The sequence below is a fragment of the Dendrobium catenatum genome, unplaced genomic scaffold (assembly GCF_001605985.2).
Source record: "Dendrobium catenatum unplaced genomic scaffold, ASM160598v2 fragScaff_scaffold_1676, whole genome shotgun sequence".
In the NCBI taxonomy this organism is placed as follows: Eukaryota; Viridiplantae; Streptophyta; class Magnoliopsida; order Asparagales; family Orchidaceae; genus Dendrobium; species Dendrobium catenatum.
This window is the reverse complement of record NW_021320138.1, coordinates 942,313-965,500: the sequence shown is the minus strand read 5'-3', so window position 1 is coordinate 965,500 and position 23,188 is coordinate 942,313. Positions and strand designations below refer to the sequence as shown.

The 23,188-nt window shown below is 37.2% G+C and overlaps 1 protein-coding gene across 1 annotated transcript in view; it reads right to left on the bottom strand.

Annotated features, from left to right (window-relative positions):
* Nucleotides 1-23,188, bottom strand: part of LOC110096835 (xaa-Pro dipeptidase) — a 123,816-nt gene that overhangs the window by 71,975 nt on the left and 28,653 nt on the right. The window contains exons 4-6 of the mRNA XM_020822960.2: nucleotides 10,049-10,144; nucleotides 9,796-9,945; nucleotides 6,358-6,489 (exon numbers count right to left, since the gene is read on the bottom strand). Coding sequence (XP_020678619.1) covers nucleotides 6,358-6,489; nucleotides 9,796-9,945; nucleotides 10,049-10,144 — 378 coding nt within the window. The remainder of the gene's footprint in view (nucleotides 1-6,357; nucleotides 6,490-9,795; nucleotides 9,946-10,048; nucleotides 10,145-23,188) is intronic.

The following is a 23,188-nucleotide window of genomic DNA, read 5'->3' as shown; positions in this document are numbered from 1 at the left end:
GGAGGATCTGGAGAAAGACAGGAGTAGTCATCCTGGTTACTACATTGAAGGGGGGAGACTATTGTACCAGGGGAGGTTCGTGATGCCACGAACTTCCATACACATTCCCCACCTGTTGCAGGAATTTCATGGCAGCTCAGTTGGGGGTCACTCAGGAGTTCAGAAGACATACAGGAGGCTGGCAACAGAACTTTATTGGAAGGGGATGCATAAAGATGTGGAAGAGATGGTGGCGCGCGGGTTGTGAGGTCTGCCAAAGAAACAAATACATGGCCATGGCCCCAGGAGGTTTACTACAACCATTGGCACTTCCAAACAAAGTTTGGGAGGAAGTGTCCATGGATTTCATCGATGGATTACCCAGGTCAGAAGGATTCACGGTGATACTAGGAGTGGTGGACCGGCTTAGCAAATATGCACACTTCATTCCACTCAGACATCCCTACACCGCAGTGATAGTAGCTTCAGCTTTCATCAGGGAAGTGATCAGACTGCACGGAGTACCAGAAGCGATCGTATCAGATAGGGACAAGGTGTTCCTCAGCCATTTCTGGAGGGAGTTATTCAGATTGCAGGGAACAGTGCTCAAGAGGAGCACAGCCTACCACCCACAGACGGATGGCCAGATGGAAGTAGTCAACAGAAGCTTGGAGACGTACCTAAGATGCTTTGTTTCGGAGACACCAAAGCTTTGGGCAAAGTGGCTATCCTGGGCTGAGTACTGGTACAACACGTCATTTCACTCGACTTCACAAATGACTCCATTCAAGGTGTTGTATGGGCAGGACCCCCCACACTTGGTACACTTTGGGAGCAGTAGTACCCCGGTTTCATCAGTAGAAGAGTACTTGGAGGAAAGGGACCGAGTGCTAGAAGAGTTAAAGAGGCATTTGCTGAGGGCGCAGCAAATCATGAAGAAGCAAGCAGATGGGCATAGAATTGATATCCAGTTTGATGCAGGGGATAAGGTGATCTTGAAGCTTCGTCCATACAGGCAGAAGACAGTCGCCAACAGGAGGAATGAGAAGCTGGCTCCAAGGTACTTTGGTTCTTATGAAGTGATGGAAAAGATTGGGACAGTAGCTTATCGACTGAAATTACCCCCATCGGCGACTATACACCCGGTTTTTCACGTCTCACAGTTGAGAAAGGCCATTGGTGACCACATCACCATTCCCGAGCTGCCAACCACACTTACGGAGGAGTTAGAAGTGATTATGGAACCGTTGGAGCTGAGGGGTGTTCGCCAAAAAAAAGATAAAACTAAGGAAGTGTTGATCCAGTGGAAGAACCTTTCTGACTACGAGGCCACGTGGGAGCCATACGAGAGGACTAAACATCAGTTTCCTGATTTTCACCTTGAGGACAAGGTGATTCTTTGGGAGGCCAGTAATGTTACGCTTGGACCGGTCCCAGCTGGACCGGTTCGGTTCTACGCCCGGCGGTCTAAAGCCAGGCGGAACCTGTTCGCATAATCGGCGGAAGAGAGGCGGGCTAGGGAGCTTTCGAGCGTTTCGTTGGAGGGAAATTTTGAATGAGGGTGTTTATGTAATTTGTATCTTTCCTTTTGCTTTAATTAGGGAGATGGGGGGAAATTAGGGGCTTCTTGAATTTGAGTTTTCTCTTTGAGATCTAGGTTTTCTTGCTTTGGCTCTTGGCGTTGCCGGAGATTGGAGAGTTGTTCTTCCTCTCGGATTGAAGAAAAAATTGATCTTTGCTATTTTCATCGTCTACTAGTGAAATACAAGCCGTTGTTGGAGTTTAATCTCAGTTTTTTCGCTTTCTCTCACTGTTTTCGTGCAAAAACTGCTGTCTCGTGGATAAAAACTGCAGTTTTTATCTTGTTCTACTTCAGATTTGGGCTAGCAACTACTTGAAATCAAGTATTTCCTATCAGTATACTCTCCTAGTTTCGGTCAGGAGAATGAAAAAGGAAGATGAGATTTAGATTCCCATGCAATGAAGGGAGGGAGAGAGAGGATGATTGTTAGTTGATTTTGTGTCAACAAGCAAGATGAAATGAACCTAGGATTTTGATACTAAGATCAGCTATTGATTAAGAAATAGACTTCTTGTTGTGAATATTCCTTGAACAATCAATTTATCATGCATGAAGGAAGAGAGAGAGAATGAATGTTTGTTGATTTTGTGTCAACAAGCAAGATGAAATGAACCTAGGATTTTGATACTAAGGTTCTTGATTCATGCAATGAAGTGTTTGTAGCATTGGGGAGGCTCCAAACATCATGCATGGGAAGGAAGGATGATTTTTCATTGATTTTGTGCATCAATAAACAAATCATGCGAATCTAAGATTTTGACCTTAAGATTTTGCTAGTGCTCTTTTGAGCTCTCTAGAGGTCACTTGGGAACCTTTATGTGGACTTAGAAAGCAACAAGCAAGGATATCATGTGTCGGTTTTGTGTTCTGACAAATGAAATGAAATAACTTAGAGTTAAGTTCTAAGTTTAGGAGCTTGTGATATGATATATTGAGTATTTGGGGAAATTCACAACACCCTACACAAGGTAGATCAATGATGACTCCTAAGGGATGCTAGGATTCATGCAATAAAACATTTGGAGCCTTGAGGAGGCTCCAAACATCATGCATGAGAGGAATGAGTATATGGAAGAGATTTTCCTATTCTTCCATGAATGTTTTCAATTCATTGGAAAAGAGGAGATTGATTCCTAAAGCTTTGGAGGAGCTTTAAATCTATTTCGACATGATTAGAAGACATAGGAGTTTAGACATGTGTTGATTGAACTACAAATTTAATAATTCTTTATATGTTTTGGTTGCTTGTTGCTTTATTTGGCCACTTCAATTGAAAAGTTGCATGAATAAACTTACATAATTCCAAAAGAAAAAAAGGATGGGGTATCATATGGACCTTTGAGAGTACATTGCATACCTCTAAATTAGCTTTACAAATATTTGGAATTAAGTGAGCATATTCATGAACTTTACGATTTCACACTCTATGTTTGACAAAAATATCAATCATCAATTTGATTGATCATATACATTATGGGATTTGCAACGTAGGTCTTTGAAGCATACAAGAAATCTCACAATGCTTTGATATCATATGCATAATTTTCAATCAATCAAACCCATCATGATATTCACCAGGTCATAGAGGCTATCGATTCTTTTGTATGCAAATTCTCCTAAATTTTGTCATGACAATTTTTAATTTGAAGACTTCATAAATCTGTTCAAACAAATTCAAGGTAGCATAAGGCATGGCTTATTGACTTTTAAAGGTTTAAAGAACACCATGAATTAATCTCACAGACATCTAGAATCAAATTGAACATATTCATAAAATTTACAAATTTTGGAAAGTGAAGAACCTAGCAAGAGGGCCACAATTCTTTTTTTTTTTTTTTTTTTTTTTTTTTTTGTAAGATTAATTTTGGCATAATCTAATACCTAAACAATTATGTAATTCATTTGTTCAAATGCATAGTCACCAAATTTGAATATGATGATGACGAAACCTAAGTTGGTTGTAGGCGACAGATTGGAGAGTGATATGAATGCTAAAACATGCATTTGGAAGGTATTTGACACCGATCCAACACCACACATACGTCACCATCCTCCTCGGGCTCTCACATGAGAGAAAATAAGTGGAAATCACCGGATTTTTACTGTTTGCGGAGCGGACAGCAAATAGGGGTTTATTTTTGGGTTTTGAAAAGCAAAGCGCAAGGGTTTCTTTGGACTTATGGCTTTAGAGCGTCGAACACAACTCAAATGGCCAAAAGACCTAGGGATTTCCTGAGTTTTGGGGAATTTTATATCGCCGAGTAGGTCTCGGCGCAGCTCACTATCCACTCACCTTGTAAAGGCGAGATTGAGGAAGAATGGAAGGCGGATTTGCTGTCCAAAAGCTCTGGATTGTTTCCTTCACTTGCTTGAATACACCCAGAAGTTGATTTCACTTTCACGATCCCACCGGGATGAAGAAGAGAGGAAGAAGAAGCTCCAAATCTTCACTGGCTGAGGGAATAGGGGAGTTACAGCAGCTTATGCTCTTGATTTTGGGACAAGAGCTGAATAACAGCAGCTGCAAGGGGGAGAACCCTCGCCTACGTAATGTCTCCACCAATCTTTAGAAGGTAGAATAACGGCAGGAAGAGGAAGAAGGGGAGGGCAGCAGGTGAAAGACTCCTCTCGATTGGCTATGTCAAGTGCACATGAGATTAGGAAGGCACAAAGGACGCAGCTATTTCGGGCTGGTTCAGTCAGATGGGATGCACACGCTCGGTCTCCCTCATCTTCTGTTCTGGACAGACAAAAAAGGCCGAACGTCGGCCTCCTTGCTCGGGTTGGACGGACGCACTGAGGAAGCAAAGCTAGCTCTCCCTCACCTTCGGTTCTACTCGGTATGGACACACGAAAAAGAAATGTCTGCTTCTCCTTCTCTAGGTCGAACATGCGGAGCCCTTAGACCATCTCCAACCGTTCGGCAAACAGCCGAATGGAGGCCCTCAAACGTCGCAACCAAACGTCATTTCTTCCGCCATTTAACCGCAGTTGAACAGTGCCACGCCAATATTGGCGTCGCACTGTTCACTTGCGTCATTTCTTTCTCTCTACCGAACTCGTCTGAGAAAGGCGCGAAAGAAACGAGGGATGATTTGGGGGTAAAATGGCGTTCCACTGGAGATGAATCACGACACTTTTTGAATTTACTGCATTTTGCAGTGAAAAATGAGAATTTCGGTTGGAGATGCCCTTAGCCGACGCCTGCTCTTGCTCTTCTCTCAGTTGGGGGTTCACGTAAGAACAAGGGAAGACCAAATAGAAAGACCTCCCGCTTTACTCCATACAGAAAATGAGAATGTTGCTCGATAAAATTTCCTTGCTCTCAAATACCTTCCTCAACCGCATAAATCAGCAGGAAAATGGGGAAAAGATTTGTAGCAGTTGCTCTTTGAATCATAGCCATTATATCTGATTTCCTTATTTCGGGAAATGATTAGAAATGGCTAAAAAATCAATTTAACCTATTTGGGATTAAATTGAACTTGAATTAGGTCAATTGAGTTGAAATTGGGCCCAAATTGAATCGGAATTGGATCGAATTGAGTCTATTTAGGTTCGATTGGGTCCAATCGAATCAATTTTGTGAAATTGAACATGAATCGACAGCGAATTGAGTCAAATTTGGTTCGACAAGGCTAAATTGGGTTCGATTTGGACCGATTTTAGTCGATCTTGATCGATTTCATTTTGGATGAAATTGAGCTTAATTTGACTCAATTAATGTCCGATTAGGGTCAAATTTAGTTCGACGATGCTCGATCGAGTTGATCGAGCGCACTCGAGCCCAATCGGGATCAAATTGGCTCAATCAGAGTAAGGTCGACACGAAAAAAAATGTCAATAGATTTTAATTACCGCCTAGATAATTACATGGAACAGATTTAGTTGGTGAATAACGTAAACCAACTTCTGATATGGTGTTAAGGAAGGACTCAAGCTCAAAGATAACTAGATCTAAAAAAATTATCAACAACAAGAATGATGCTACGGGTCATTAAAAGGCCAAGATGCCTTTAAGGGAACATAACTCAAATTTAACATGTCCAAAGCATTAAATGATCCCTCCCCCTTCTCTCTCTCCTCTCACTAGCACTCCACCCATTATCCTACATAATTTTTATCTTCCCCCATTGTCATTCTCACCACTCAAGTTCTTTTCCATCTTAAATGAATACTTTGGAGGTTGAACCAAGTGGGAAGTGAAATGGAGGGCTCTCGCTGTCTCAACCTTCACCATGAACATTCAAGTAAATTAGGTGAAAATAGCTGCCTTCCCTCTCCTTATATTTCTTTATCTACTTCAATTTCTCTCACTCAAATGAATTTACGAACTTGCATCTTGTGGCTATAATTCTCAGCTAAAAAGGGAAGCTCTTGAAAGCGTGATAATTTATTATTGCTTGATTGTAGTAAGCAGTAGGTTTGACTAATTCTGGATTTTGGGATTTTAATTTATGATACTTAATGTTTCTTTCTTGAATATATGAACCTTTATCCCGTCTTCCCATCAGACCATAGTTTTCCCTCCTACATTGTGCATGTGAACATATCCAACATAAGAATTACTCATATAAAAAATATAAAATTAAATTGACCTATTATGAGAATTACTCATAATAAATGGGCACACAGATGAGGAAAAAATCCCATAATATCATAATCAACTTGATACATTCATCATATAAGGCAATAGAAAGTAAGAATATGCATTAGAAAGTAAGAAAAAGAATAATGTCAAGTGTCAAGAATAAAATTAACTATGAAGAAATCAGCAAGTAATTGGCTCAAACTACCTCAACATGTGCTTCTGAGCTCACATCATTAGCATATTGAATAAGATCAAGCTCCAATTTAGATTTGAAAACTCGGCATTCAGTCAATATCGGATGAAGAGTGATTAAATCAGTCTCAAACTTATCCATCTCCTACAGGTAGTCATGACATGATAGAATTCAGACGATTTAAAACATCAGAGATTTGACATCTGGAACTGCTTTGAATTTTAGAAATATTATCAGGACAACATATTCAAATTTCAAGGTAGTGAGAGAGTAGATACGGTGATAAAAATAGAAATGAAAAGGCAATGAATATTTTAAAACTAAAACATGCTTTCTCTATCTAGAATTAGGAAATACCTGCTATTGACAAAAATTAAATAAAAACATAGCTGAAGTAAGAATATCGAAAGTGATATGGCCCTAAAAAATAGCTTTCGATTAATTCTAATAAATTGATATCAAGGACCTCAATTTTCTTACTTAGACATAATTTTTGAGAAAAGAGGTTCAGATGGGATGATAGTACTTATAACACCTATGTCACTCAATTACATCATGATTGAGGTTGATCCCTTGAGCAACATTAATGAAGCACGCAAATTGACATGAATCTTAATAATCCTAACTCCTATGCCACTCAAGCACACCAAGATTCACATTGATCCTTCAATCGACCTTATTGAAGCAAGCGCATCACATGAATCTTGAGTGCCAACATTAGCCTAGTCATCTAATGCATATCACCATCGAAACCATCGGTGCAACTCAAATATCAAGGCTAAAACTCCATCGATCATGATGGCACAGTAAGGATCTCATAGGAAATGTTGCTTCATTCTACATCCTTTAATTGATTTAAGGTCCAAAATGCCTTCAACTAAGTGGCATTTTGATTCAGCGTGAATCTCAGAATCTATATGGATCATTGCTTAAATTTTCGTAATAAGAAACATGCCTCAAAGCCTGCCTTAGTGCAATTTAAAAAAAATGTCATGAGACATACATCTCACCATATCCCGATGAGGCATACCTCTACGCAATTCATAAGAGTCAACAGCCTAGAAAACTAAGGTTTAGGTGATTTAAAAAGATTAATTTATAAGTTCAATATACAAAATAATTCCTATTTTGTTATTTCTCTACAACTAAATCTAAAACAAACATAATTGAGAACCTGAATAATGCACACCTCCTAGACTACTAGCCACACGTTGCACTTACACCTGATGTCGCATGCACTCACAACCAGATGATGGAGGAGCAAAAGTAACTCACTATAATGATGATTCTAACAAAGACCCACTAAGTGATAAGATTATGAGAAACTTTTCAATTTAGAAATAATAATCTTAATGACTTGGACGACTTGTTTAAGTTAAATTGGAGTGGGAAAAACTTATTGTCATGATCTTACTTTGACTTATTATGATCTTTACTTCGATGTTAGCATGTTATTTATTATTTCATATTTTTAAGTGAAGAATCTATCAGGATTGAAGGGTGCAATAAAGATATCAAGGCATATTAAATAGTTTAGATTATATGGTTGTCAATGTTGTAATTAATTTTGATTTAGAATGATTCTTACGCTAAAATATGCTTAAACATATATCAAATACCTAAAATATTATTTTCAATATTCAAACATATTAACAATATAACATGTCTGAGAGCTAATTAGGAATATGAGTATATATAAATATATAAGAAGGTAGTCATTTTAATATTCATTTCCCATCACCACTTAAAATCAGAGACAATAAAGCAATGAACATGCATGGTCCCCATGACAAATAAGCTCATCTTGACCTAGCTTATTTTCATTGGGTTTATAAATAGACACCCATTTCCACTTCATTTCAAAAATTGCAAAAGGGAAAGAGTGTGCTTAAATGTCTCATTTCAGAAGAGTTTTTGTGTGTTAATAGAAATCATTCCTAGAGTTGTTGCAACCGATTTTTCTCTTTACAAAGTTTTGGTGTTTTTTTTCTTTTCTTTCTTGTAATATTATATAGAGATTGAATGTTGTATTCTTGCATCCACTATTTCTTGTACGCCCGTAAGAAGATAGTGGAACCTCACAAATAATTAAGGAGATTGCTTGTTTTTCTCTTTTCAATGTTTTGGAATTTTCCTTTTCTTTCTCGTAGTCTTTTATAGAGATTGAATGTTGTGTTCTTGTATCCACTAATTATACACCCCATTAAAAAACTTGAGAAGGAAGTGGTACCTCAAAATAATTGAGAAATGAGTAGTCCTAGCTCTTAGAATAATGGGTTCTAATCCTTAAAGGATATGAGGGTATGGTTCTACTCAGTGAATGTGAAGGATAGTATGAAGGTACAAATTTTCTCTATCAGCATTATGTAAAGGAGGGAGAATAGCGAATTTCACAATGCATAGGTGCTAAGGAAAACCACATAGGTGGTTGGAGCCAAACCTAATAAATTTGTTTATTTGCATACTCTTGGTCTTTACTTGCATTTAATCTTTACTTCTAAGTTTATGATGTAATCGGTATGACTAAATACTTATCTAGTAATCCGGTCAAGTGGTGAATTTCAATATTGTACTTAAAGCATATACCGCTCACTAGTTAGCATAATATCACATGATTACCATTATATTTTGCATGCACTTATGGTTTGTGCTAGATAACATATTTGTGCTATGATTTAGTATTTTTTATTGACTAGAAATAGTTTGCAAAAACTCTAGTAGTGATAGTTCACAACTCAATTACACCCCGTTGGTGTGTCATAACACAACCTTTTTATGCAGAGATGCATGCATACGTACATATAAACCAAATGAACATTCCTCCTACTAAAAGGAGAACAATTATTATCCTCATATTTAGATTTAGATCTTATAACTTTTAACTTTTAAATGTAACATCAAGTCCACTCATTCTCTTTTACATCATTAAAACTAGTAGCATACATTCTCCTCTGATTTGGATTTCAATATTATAACCCTTGCATGTAAAATCAAGACCGCTAACTATCCTTTAAATCATTAAAATTAGTGCAAAATATAGTTTAAAAAAATTTAAAATTATTTGATAATTAATTGAATTCATCAAAGTATTCAAAATGGATGGCTAATTGTATGAAAAGATAATTTTAACTTATAATGTGCAGTCTTTTGAATGACATGGAATTTAAAATTTGGGTTACTGATAATATTTATAAGGATTCCAATGGTTTTGACCAGCTAAATAAATGATAAAATTAGATTTTTAAGTAATAATCTATATATTGTCCAATCATCCTTATTTTTCATGTCAATGACTAAAATTGATGAACCTAGAACGATTAGTAATTCTCATGACATGCATGAACATCAACTTGAGTTTGAAGACCCTATGAGAAAGAAGAAACAATGACAAAATAAAAAGAATAATGATTACTATACACCAAGGAGGAAATGTATTATATATGCAGACACCTTAAACTCTGCCGGCTTGGAGAAGTTTTTGCTATCAGTGTTTAAACCATGCAAGAGGAAAAGTAAAGGTTTTCCTGATTCCCCGTCTAAATCATACAGAACTTGTGCTATCTCATCTACAAAGTAAGTCATATCAACCATGTATCTTTCCTGCAAGCATAAAAAGTGATGTTTAATATTCCTGACTACAAACCAAATTAGGCATATAAAATTTAAAATTTAAAAAAAAAATCACCCAATAAATAAAAATTACCTTAAAGTAAGATAAGGCCTTTATCTCACCTAACCAAACAGCATATTCAGCAGGCAACCGTGGTGCAAACAAAACTGACTGCCCTGATAAAACATCCTTTGAAAACAAAATTCGATCAGCAATTGGAGAATAAGCTGACACTCAAGCTAGATTTTATAAGAAAAATCAAAAGCGGCAACGAAGTCTTTGAATATGTTTAACAGTATTTGTGAAGAATTTATACAGACAGTAAGAAAATGAATAGCCCAAAATGCTTAACATTTGTCAAACTGTTGTTGATGTTGTAGGGGTAAGGTGATGTTAATTTCATTGAAAGAAAGGGCACTCAATTCAGCTAGGAATTTTGACTTTATATTCCCATAATAGTAGAATTTGAAAAAATATGCCCATGGTTTGTTTTCTTGTAAAAATATGCCCAAAAATTCATTTTGTATCAACCCTATTCTTTGAACATGTGTTTATTTGAAGTCTGCTATAACAAACATTAATTCGAACAATATTATAGCAAGGTTAGGGTCTATGTATGAACTAAGTTCAAACTATGTTCTAGCAAGGTTTGAATATGATTCTAACATGGATCAAAAAATAGATCAAACATGGATCAAATAGGTTAGAACATGGATTATAACATAGCATGTTATAAATTTAATATAACAGAGTAAATACAATCACTTATAAGAGAGATAATAAAATAGTCATAACACAACAAAATGTATTTTAAGAGATACAACACAAAAAACATAACACGACATGCAATGCAATTGTATGCAATTGTGTACAAGAGCTACAACACAACATCCATAAAACAATAGATGTAAATTTAGGCATAATGAATGATGGACTAATTAAAGAATAATGTACACAAAGAACTAATGTTTACAATAGAAATAATGTTCATCCCTCCAATCAAGAACATAATAGAGTATCCCTCCTCATCATCAATGCCCAACCTCTAATAGTTGATAAATTAGGGCCCTAAAGAACAGCACTTTAGGAGTTCTGAACTGATCAAAGGGGATCTCGCAACCTTGACAAGGAGTTCATTGACCTCAATTTGTCTAAACTCATTTCTCCATCAACCTCCACCTCACTATATGACTCGAGTACTGTAATGTCTCTCATTTGATATGATTATAGCAAAGATCTACATATATAACAAAACAATTCAAACAAACAAAATAAACTAAAACATCGTTCAATTATGGTCGAATCATAAGTAAACCGTGGCCGAACTATCTTTAAACTATCCACAACCCTAGATCAAAGCATGATCAAATCATCGTTGGCCATCATTCAAACAATCTTTGAGTCGCGATCAAACCATCTTCAAGCCATGTATAAACCATCTTCAAATTATGATCAAACATGGATTGAACCATCTTCGAACCATGGTTCGAAGATAATTCAATCATGATTCGATCTTACTTTGAAGATTATTTAAATCATGATTGAAGATGTTTTGATCATGGTAAGATCATTGTTCGATTATAGTTCAAAAAGTGTTCGACCATGGTTCAATAAAAGTTCAAAAATGGTGGAGTTTGAAGAGGGTTCTACAAACTTTGCATTAGCTAATATGATGTCTAATGAAATTTTGAGTTTAAGATTTACTCATACATATAAATAGTACAAAATAACGTGCATCATCAAGCCTGACTTGACACAGCACATCCCCAATATCATTGTTTAGCACTGTGCACATGTTGAAATATCATTCAATTATAGTCAAATCATAATCAAACCATGTTTGAACCAAGATTGAACTATTTAAACTAACCTCAACCCTAGATCAAATCGTGATCAAATCATCTTTGGTCATCATTCAAACAATCTTTGAGCCGAGTATAAACCATTTTCAAATTATGATCGAACATGGATTCAATCATCCTCGAATCATGGTTCAAAGATGGCTCAGTCATGATTCGGTTGTACTTTGAAGATTATTTAAATCATGATCGAAGATGGTTTGATCATGGTAAGATCATTGTTTGATTATAGTTTAAAAAGTGTTCGATCGTGGTTTAATCAAAGTTCGAATATGGTGGTAGTTTGAAGATGGTTCTATAAATTTTGCATTAGCTAATATGATGTTTAATGACATTTTGAGTTTAAGGTTTAGACATACATATAAATAGCACAAAATAACACACATCATAGAGCATGACTTGACACAGCGCACCCCCAATGTCATTTGCTTAGCACTACGCACAAGGTGAAAATGGCGAGCGCTATTTGTGAAATGCATGGGAAACAGTGCATATTGCAAATCCCTCATATTGTGTGCTATGTTAGTTTTTAGGATTTAAAATTTAAAATTATTACTTGTACATAATATATATTTATTAGTTTTATTTATTTTTTCAATTATGAACCTTAGCACTATAAATGAAAATATATATTTTTATTTTTATAGGTATATTAATAAAATTGAAGTTAGAGAGGCTTTAAAGAAAATGAAGTGTGGAAAAAATATTGGACCTGATCTATGATACACTGACACACCTCCAGCATAGGGAATGCAGTGTTCGACACGTGTCAGACACAGACACGTGCCCGACATGATTGGGACACGATGGATGTGTGTCCGATTAAAATAATATTTAAATTAAAACGAGCATGCATGTCGGACACGTGTCATAATATTTGATAATAAAAATATTTTTAATTCAAAATTTTAACATTTTAATACTCTTTCAATCAAATAAAACACATCCCATATAACGCCTGTCCCTATTCATGCCCCTGTAAGCTCTAGAGTGTCGCTTCTCACGATCCTTCTCCCTAGTCTTCTTCGTTTACGCGACCAGGAGAGCCTACCGAGTGGAGAGAGCGATGATAGAAGCCCAGTACATCATTTCTGCTCGGCCAAGCAAAGCTCGTCTTTTCCATACCTTCGTTCTTGCATTATTTCTGCTGTCATTCGAGGCAAAGTTTGCAATCAAGGCCAAACAAAGCACCTTCTGCGCGCAAGAGAGCCAAGAACTGTAAGTGGATTTCGCCATTTCTTCTGTTCATTGTTGAAAAACCTGCTGTACATGCTTCGCCATTCTTCTGTTCATTTAACCACAACTTGAATGACAACCTGTAGGGTTTCACACTCTGTAGCAAGCAGGACTCCTTTAACAAATCAAAAGTTATGACAAAATTAACTTAAAGATATAGGAGGCTTGCATTGCTACGACACTTATAATTTTCTGAAACTTTGCTAAATGTCCAAGTATGTGTTTCAATTAATTTTAAATTTTACTAGTGGAGTCTTTCATGAACATTCATGTTTATGTTTCAAATCTCATGATGAAAAGTTTGATTGAAACCATCCTTGATGTTTCTTCAAATTTAGAGAGTAGAAGCAAGTAAAATTTCCAATTCAAATGTTTGCACACTTAATCAAATTAGTTTGCATCACTCAAATCAAAATATATGCATGTGTAGGTCCTAAAATGTTGCAAGATGCACTCACTTGTGTCCTACTCTCATATCATGACAAAATTTATATAGATTATAGAAGCATGCCCATCTTGGAGTTTGTAGCTCTTTACAAGTTTTGGAAAAAACACATAGGTGTGTTGACCTGTAATGCGGAATCAAAAAAAAAAAATCAATCACTAATCTCACTTACCTGACTGGCGTCGACTCACACGATCTCAAAATCCCGAAAATCCTGCATCATGGCTTCGCACGTCGACGACGAGTTTATACACGACCCTCGCATGATCTCTGCTACGGACTCGACCCTACCTCACGTCGTTAAAGCCGAACGAAATGAGAGGCCTCGACTTCTTCTCGCAAAATCCCCCACGCCAGAAAATCCCGAGCTCCCTCCATCTCTGGTTGGCTCTCAACTTTCTCCCTGTTGGGTGCTTCTTCGGCTACCTCATCACTGATCGACTTCGTGCCTTCGACGACATTCCCATCGAGTTTGATCGGAAGCCCAAATGGGATCTCGCTTGCTGTGACGGTAAATTTCTCCCTTCCCACGGGATCGGAAGTTACGATATTTTAATCGAAAGCAATGAGAGTCGCTCGCTGTAAGGACGACTTTCCCTTCCCGTCGGATTGAATGTTATAGCATTTTGATCGGGAGCCAGAGCAAGAGCTCGCCGCTATGAAGGTAACTTCATCCCTGTCGTGCGCTACTCCGGCCAAATCCTGTCAATCCGCCGTGCCAACGGATCTTTTTTAATTATAATAATAATAATAAAAGATGAAAAGAAAAGAAGGCCGCTTCTCTTGCCTCACCTCCTCCCATGAGCCTCCCTTGCCTCGATCCACGAGCCATTGTCGGGCATTAAGGTATAAGTTCATAACTTAAACCCCGTCCTCGACGTGCTTGACACGCCGGTGGACCCCCTATACGTGCTCTTGTAGCACGGTGGGAGGGAATCCGGTGCAACATGCGCGACGAGGCGGGTAAGCCCTATATACGCTCTTGTAGCGTGGTGGGGACAATCCTCGACCTCGACATCGACACCGCTGACGACTGCTACGCAAGGTATGATGTTCTAAAATCTCATTCTCAGCGTTTGAGGCGAACCGGGGAACCACCTATGCGCGCTATTATAGCACGGTAGGAGGGAGCCCGGTGCGACGCATATGACGAGGTGGGTAAGCCCCATACACGCTTTTGTAACGTGGTGGGAAGAGCCACTGGTGTTCTGTATGGGTACTGTTGAAGGCCCCATACACTCTCTTGTAGCGTGGTGGGATGAAACGATGTATGGCCGCAGTGTCTAAGGACACCTACCACACACGCTCGAGTTGCGTGGTGGGAAGGCCCACCTCCCTACATTTCTCCCAAACTGGGGATATGCCGGAGTGCTGCCGAAATTTTTACTGAAATGCACAAGACTTGAACAATTTGAAGACATCATTTGAGCAGCAATACGAAGGACAACAAAGGACTCGTACTTGAACTGAAAACATAAAACTTAGACTCAAATAAACAATGGACTTGTGGACCTAAACCTGAAAAAAATTTAAATGATTTCTAAATGTCAACCCCAAATGAAATAAAATCAAATTGGAACCAAAATGCAAATCAATTTGAATATTCAGTTGAACTTGCAAGGACTTCAGAAGACCCTGGACAATCACTGGAACATGTACTTTGAACTCAAATTGGGATACGATGTGGACAACAAGAACTTGTGCACTTGAACTTGAACTGTGCAACACCAAGTGAAACCTGGATCTACAAGCATTAGACTCAAATACGGATGAACTCAATATGACAGTAGAGAACTTGAATGAACACTTGCAAGGGACTCGGTCTTGTATTTGATCTGGAAATCAAATAAGATGAACAAGACTTTGGACATGAAGAACTCAAACTTGAAATGAACCTAGATGTTGAACAAGACTATGGTTTGAACATCAAATGAAAGGCATGAAGCATAACTCAAATGCCTAAGATAAAATTGTAATTTGGCAATGAGATAATGTTAACCTTGTTGGCAAAGATCAGTGACAAACCCAATAATATCTCTACATCCGATGTCATCGTACAAGCTTCAAGAGGGAGATAAAATCCCAATGCATGCGAGAGATGATCAAGGAAGCCTGAGTGATTTGGAATATGCAACCAAAGCAACAAAACTTTTTACAAACATGTACAATGCAACACATTTTGAAGCACATACAAGTCCCTACAAGGTCAAATGCGCCACATTTGCAAGAACAACAATTAACTACAAAATGTACGGGTATCTCCCACATGCATTAATGTGGGCCAAGATATGAATGCAACAATCATTTCAATGCATATGAGTAATGATATTCAATCAAGTTCAAATAATACCAATCCACTGCAAAGAATATAAATGTCTTCTATATGCAACAACGAAGAACTCGAAGCACAAGAAATTTTGCCTGTAGATTGAGATGGAAATATTGTTAATTGATATTAGAAGATTCATCCTTGCAAGAAAATACATCAAAACCACCTGAGATTGGTGAAAGGTGGACATGATGCAGGAATAATGGCTCTTCTACGAACACTTCCAAGAGGTCGTAGTGGATACAACGAGTCCCTGCAAATGAATACGAGCCGCTTGTGGACAACAACAGTGAGTGTATCGTAAGTACAACGAACCACTGTGGACACAAGTACGGATATCACCTACGACAACGGTGATTAAGATCTTCAAGTATGTCGGGTACAAGGGCAATTCGATGTACAAAAAAGGACACCTCCTGGCAGAATGGAAGGGATGCTTGAACAAATTAGAACTAAACTTCCTGGTGTTCCAAAGTCTCTTCTTAATCCTATACTTAAGAAGAAAACAATTCTGGTGTCCACAAATACCAGAAGTGACAAGTCTACTACACTAAAGAGCTTGAAAAGAGTCGATTTCAAGGCAGTGACCATGAACTTCAAGGAAGTCATCCCCGGTGAATGAGAAAAGGGGAGTCAACATCAAGATGAGGAGATGCCTCATAACATCAAGACCATAACGCCACCGGATCTGCGACATCCCTACAAGCGGACAGAAGGCATCTACAAATAATTTCAAAGTACCCCCACACATACACTATAGCTTGTATACACATAGGTACACTAGAAGGGGGTATACAATCAAGAACCCGCATGGGCCCCGGCGAGCGTGTTATTAGTACACACGTGACGTCTAGGGATGCTACGCGGGTAGAACAAATTGAACCCGATCCTCCTGAGCTTGTAAAAAGGAGTCGACATCATTAATTATAAAATGCCCTAAATACCGCATAGGCCCCGTCGAGCATGTTATTGGTACACACGTGACGTCTAGGGATGCTGCGCGGGTTAATAAGCGAATTCAAGTTCGAACCCGATCCTCCTAAGAAGGTAAATAGGAGTCGACAGGGTTTCGAACCATCAAACAAATACACGGTTGTGGCAACTAGTGTATTTGTTTTAATTCATTCATATTAGGCCGTCAAAGCCTATAACAAAGAGAATTCACTAAATAAAGGCATAAAGCCTACGAAACCCGATCCTCCTAAGCAAGTAAATAGGAGTAGACAGGGTTCGAATAATCGGATAAATATGCGGTCACGAAATTGACCGGAATATTTATTTTGTACATTCATATTAGGCTTTCAAGGTCTTTAACAAAGAAAATTCATAAACAAAGGCATGAAGCCTACGAAACCTGATCCCCTATCAGCAAGTTGATAGGGTCAACAAGGTTTCATCAATGAAAATGACTCTAAACACTCCAATGATGTTCATGTTGAATGTAGATCCCAACAAGAGGGGTGATTCCAATATTTTCAAATATCATCCCAAATACCCATGAAGTTCAAAGCTCCAAAACCTCAAAAATCATCCAAATCTGAAAACTCTACAAAATCCAAAAATCTCAAATTCCTAAATATTTAAAATTATGAATCTAACCATCAAATCACTTAAAGCAAAATCCATTCACCCTCCGCAACAGTTTGCCGGGTTTGACAAATTAAAAACTACTTCAGCTCACAAAAAGCTAATGCCTAGTCGAAAATATCACTATGATCCATTCTCAAACAATCTCCTACTAGTAAGGATGTGGTATGTGTCCTCTAACCGGCGGTTTTGCTGCTAAATGGCACCGCGGGATAAATGATTATGACCCGGGGCCCTCTGAACCGAATGGTTTTGCCGCCAAATGGCACCACAAAATACCGGTTATGGCCAAAGCCGATATGTTCCTTATTGACATCAAATCCTTGAAATGTTAATTAATAGGATATGATCGATAGGGCACAAGCCCTCTGTTAGCTAAGGTGGATTCAAATTTGTCCCCTTAGACAAATATCCATCCCAGGTCTACAATGTCCCCTTAGACTAAGCAACTCATGGCTACCGACAATGATCCTTCTGTCAGGTTGGGTAGACTACCTCCTCTTACTAAGTAGACCAGGGACCATGATGGCCCAGGATGACGGAACCATGGGATCTTGATCGGGTCTATCAACCATTCCCCAACCATCCGCTTTAAGTGCAAGATGGTGCAATTTCCCATTTTAAATATCAAACATTTTCAAATGCCCAAATTCAAACCCAACTCCCATAATCAAGCCCAATGCTGCTACTATATGCCAGATAACACGTATTCTCTACGTATCTGATTGACGACTAGCCTTAATCGAAAGTTCTCTCTCGTTATCGGGAAGGGTAATTAACTATAGGGGCTTGCGCCTATAGGAAACCAGAACTCATATCATAAAGTCCTCGCAAAATGAGGGTGAAATCTCTGGGTAGTGTCTTTTCTACAAACACATCTGCCTTCCCAAAATTTACCCCGGAACTTATTCCGTTAAAACTCCCTCGCCAAAAGCAAAAGCAAAACAGAAGCAGGCGGAGGCCGGGGCCGAATTTTCGGAGCCCACAAGGTGAATTTGATTAGTCTAAAGCAATTCTAAATCATTGTGAAACCTCTCATATACCCCCAAAAGTTTATGTTGAGGACTTCACAATGTAGAGAACCAATAAAATTCACATGTAGCATTTTAAAAAATTTAAAACTTTAAAGTGATAAATCAACTCATAGATACTCTTACATTTCTCTTAGATCATGAAAAAATTGATCTTTAGAATCTATTTAAAGGCAGTTAAGCAATCTCTCCTAATCTAGAATAAGTGCAAAACACTCAAATAAAATATATGAGCTCTCTTTTAGGAGTTTTCTCTCTCTTGTACATGATGTTTGGACCTCCCTAAACTCCTAAATACATTATGTCATAAGTTCATTGGACTTTAGAACCAAATCCCAAGTCTCATCCTTCTTTTATTAAGACAAAATCAAAAAACAACCATAATGCATGGTAATTTAGAATCTCAAGACTTTAACATATCATTGCACATAGCCTTTGAACTTGAGACCAAACCTTAAGTTTTTCCACCTCATTTGTTAAGTGCAAAATTAACAATTAACACTCTAGACATAGGACCCAAATCCTAATCTCTTCCATTTCCTTAGCCTAAATTAAGTAAATGGTCATCTCTCTTTGAACACCAAAAGTTCAAAAAAAAAAATTTTCCAAATTTGCAACCTCTAAGTTGCATTTTCTTTTACATTTCCTATAAGCCAAAATTGTAGAAAATTCTCAAGTTTTCCTTAGCCTAAAATCCATAGAAAATCCTCCCACATCCTTGCTTGGCGCCCACCTCTAAGTTGCATTTTCTTTTACATTTCCTATAAGCCAAAATTGTAGAAAATTCTCAAGTTTTCCTTAGCCTAAAATCCATAGAAAATCCTCCCACATCCTTGCTTGGCGCCCTCCTAAACTCAAATAAAAGTTTCTAAAAGACTTTTGGAGAGTTTAGGAGAGCATTAGTAAATCATATGAATCAAGATACTATCTCCCTTTCATCCCTCCAACCCAAGTTGGAAGAATGAACTTCACTCTTTGAACGCCTAAAGGTTCAAACAAATTCATTGTGAGTTGTAGTCCAAACCTACAAATCACATTCTTATATTTGCCTAACACAAATTGAGCAGATAATCACACCTCATTGAAGAAAAAAATTCATGATTCCTCCTAGATTTGCAACCTCCAAATTGCACACTGCATCTCATTCTCTTAACCAAAAACAAGGAGAGTGAACTCTTCTCTTTGAATATCCAAAAGTTTAAATAAACTCCCAGTGATTTGTAATTTGAATTTACATATCACCCTCCCATATTTGCCTAACCCAAACTAGGCAAATAAGCATGCATCATTGAATACAAAAATTCAATGAATGCTTCTTGACTTGTAGCCCTAAAACAACAAGTCTTCGCTCACTTCATGGGCTTAGAAAATTTCCAAACTTAGACCCAAAACTCTAAGTAGCCCTTCACTTGACAAAACAAGTGATCTCAACCTTTAGATGTCTTTTAGGAGCCATCCACCTACTGAAATTCACATTAATCTATTAAGTGAACTTCACAAAGTCCTAAGTTTAACCCTTAGGCATGTCTACCTTATCCTGTTAGGCAGACATTTCTCTTATCCAAATAGTAAGAGGATCTCAAAATTCTTAAAAAAATATAGGTTTCTTTGATACAATGATTAATCATTCCACCTGAAAGGTGACATGCCTACATCATTGGATCTTAGGATTCCATAAGTAGAAGGCTTGCCTCAAAACAAGCAGTGGATGCTTTATGGCTTCTTCATAACCCTTTTAAATATGAAACAATTAAAAGCCAAATAAAATTTTTTAAGTAACAAATAACTTAAAGTGAAACTAACCATTGATTAAGATTAAACTTCTATTCCTCAATAAAATAAGATACCTCCTAAATATGCTAGGATTAGGATTTTTTTCTGTGCATGTGATTGATGTTGTAGTATGATGCTTATTGAATTATCTGCATCATGGACAATTGCCCTTAAGTGAATAGGATGGAAATATACTTACTTTTTTGCAGGTTGTCAAGTCCAAGAGGGGGTAAAAAATAAGTCATAATTATCTAACATTATTTGCTTGCAGGCGTTGCTTAAACCCCACAAGGAGACATGGTCAATAGGACAGAAATAATGCTCGATATTTTAAGTGCTAGGCAATTCTAGATGTTTCTTGCTTTTCATATAAATTGTTTCTTAATCTTCTTTCTTTTTGCATATTTGAGTTTTTACATTATTAAATGTATTTAATAGATTTAGGAAGTATGTTTAAGCCTGTGGGATACAATTATAGAAGAGGTAGAACATAAGGATGAACCTACTATAGGTGAAGCCCAAGACCCACCTAGAAGCCAAAGCTTGAAGACAAAACAGGCTAAGTTTGTAAAAAAATAATTTGATTGAGTTGTATAATGACAGGCAACTCAGCTGCAAATAATATTTGTAATAATTTAAACATTATTTGCATTATGTTTCTGGTTGATTTTATATATACGCGCATGTTTGATTGTTTACTGAGTGTGCATTAAAAGTGTCTGCTTTTTCCTAGGCTTGTTTACTTGCTTTTGCTTAGAGGTGGCCTGGAGATATGTTGCACGATAGGCTCTTAGAAGAAAATTAAAATTTCTACCAATTAAAATATTTAAATAAAAAATCAATCATAGGACAACATACTTTTTTCTACCAAAACTTGCATAGCTTACTTAAATAAGCTATGAATGAAAATAAATAAAATAAAATGATCATGCATGGCCAGTGTGTCATATATAGAAAGCCTTCACTTAAGAACCGGATAACAGAAATCTGCATTTTAGTGAGTCAGCATATGCATACTCATATGGTCATGCATATTGATCTAAAAGTTAAGTTGTAAGTTTTATCTTCTAAGCAAAGCAGCATTCCCTACTCTTCATAAGCATTGAGACCGAACTACACGATTTTAAAAGAGGTTAGGTGGATTTATTTAGTTGCCCTTTCCAGGCAAGGCTGTAAATATAGAAGTCAGTCGGGCTAGCTTATGCCTCAAGTGAGGTGTAGGTTTGTAAGTCACTTGAACTCTGTTAGACTTAGGTTCGAGGCACTACGCCTCAATAGTCCTCACCTTAGCTATAAAATCTGATATTATTGTTGACTTCTAGTCACTTCATAAGCCCTCATTCGGGATATTTTCTTCAACATATGTTATTGGAATATAAGCCACAACATTATAAATCAAATTGTTAAAATTAAATAAAAATATAATTTTAAAATGTAAGTCTCAACATAGGATAGTTTGAATATCTCTAAGTTTCCTCAGAAAATATCCTATATTTTCCTCCTTTTGGCTCTCATTCCTAAAATTTGATTTAAAGTTGATCTTATCATCCTTTAAATTCTAAAAGATCAAATCTTTGATCAAGAATTTCACAAATTTCAAAAATGAAAATATAACGAATATTTTGATGACTCTAAAAAAAGATAAAACTACTAGTTTAATCAAGTATTCTCAAATAATAAATGTTTGAGATGTAAATAACCATAGGGACTTATCCCTATGGGGCATTTGTACCTCTGAATTAAATAAACCATAATCAACCAACAACAACAACAACAACATCAAGCCTTTATCCCACTACTTGGGGTCTGCTACATGAATCCTTTTTCTCCAATGTGTTCTATTAAAAGTCAAATTCTCGTTTAAACCTAATAAAGAAAGGTCATTCCTAATATTTTCTAACCAAGTCTTTTTAGGTCTACCCCTACCTTTCTTAACATAAGTCAAATCTAATACCTCTACTCTCCTAACCGGGTCATCGAAAGGCCGCCGTTTTATGTGACCAAACCATCTAAGGCGACTCTCTCTAATCTTATCTTCTACTGGAGCTACTCCAACCTTTTCATGTATATGCTCATTTTGTATCCTATCTCTAAGGGTAAAGCCACTCATCCACCTGAGCATTCTCATCTCTATCACACTTAACTAAGTATTATGCTTCTCTTTTAATGGCCAACATTCGGCACCATAAAGCATTGCAGGCCTCACTACCATCTTATAGAATTTTCCCTTAAGTTTGAGGGGTACATTTCTATCACATAACAAGCCCGATGCATTCCTCCACTTCAACTATCCAACTTGAATTATGCTGATAATATCCCCATCTATTTCACCATCACTCTGAACAATTGATCCAAGATATCTAAAATGTGTACTCTTATTAATGACTTGATCTCCCAAAGTCACAATCCCCTCACTAGGTCTATTACTACTAAAATTACACTCCATATATTCCGTTTTAGATCCACTCAAGCGAAAACCTTTAGACTCTAAGGTTGACCTCCATAATTCAAGTTTACCTTCAACTCCCTCTCTAGTCTTATCAACAAGAAGAATATCATCAGCAAAAAGCATACACCAAGGTACATCATCTTGCAAATGTCTAGTGAGAACATCCAAGACTAAAGCAAAAAGATATGGGCTTAAGGCTGATCCTTGATGTAACCCAACCGAAATAGGAAAATACTTGGTCAATCCACCTTGTGTTTGAACACAAGTAATAGCTCCTGCATACATATCTTTAATGATTTGAATATAAGCATTATTGACTCCTTTCTTTTCAAGAACTCTCCATAGCACTTCTCTTGGAACTTTATCATATGCTTTTTCTAAATCAATAAATATCATATGTAGATCCTCCTTATTTCCTCTATATTTTTCCATCAAACCTCTGAATAAATGTATGGCTTCCATAGTCGACCTACCCGACATGAATCCAAAGTGATTTTGAGAAGCATCAATATCACGCGGTAGCA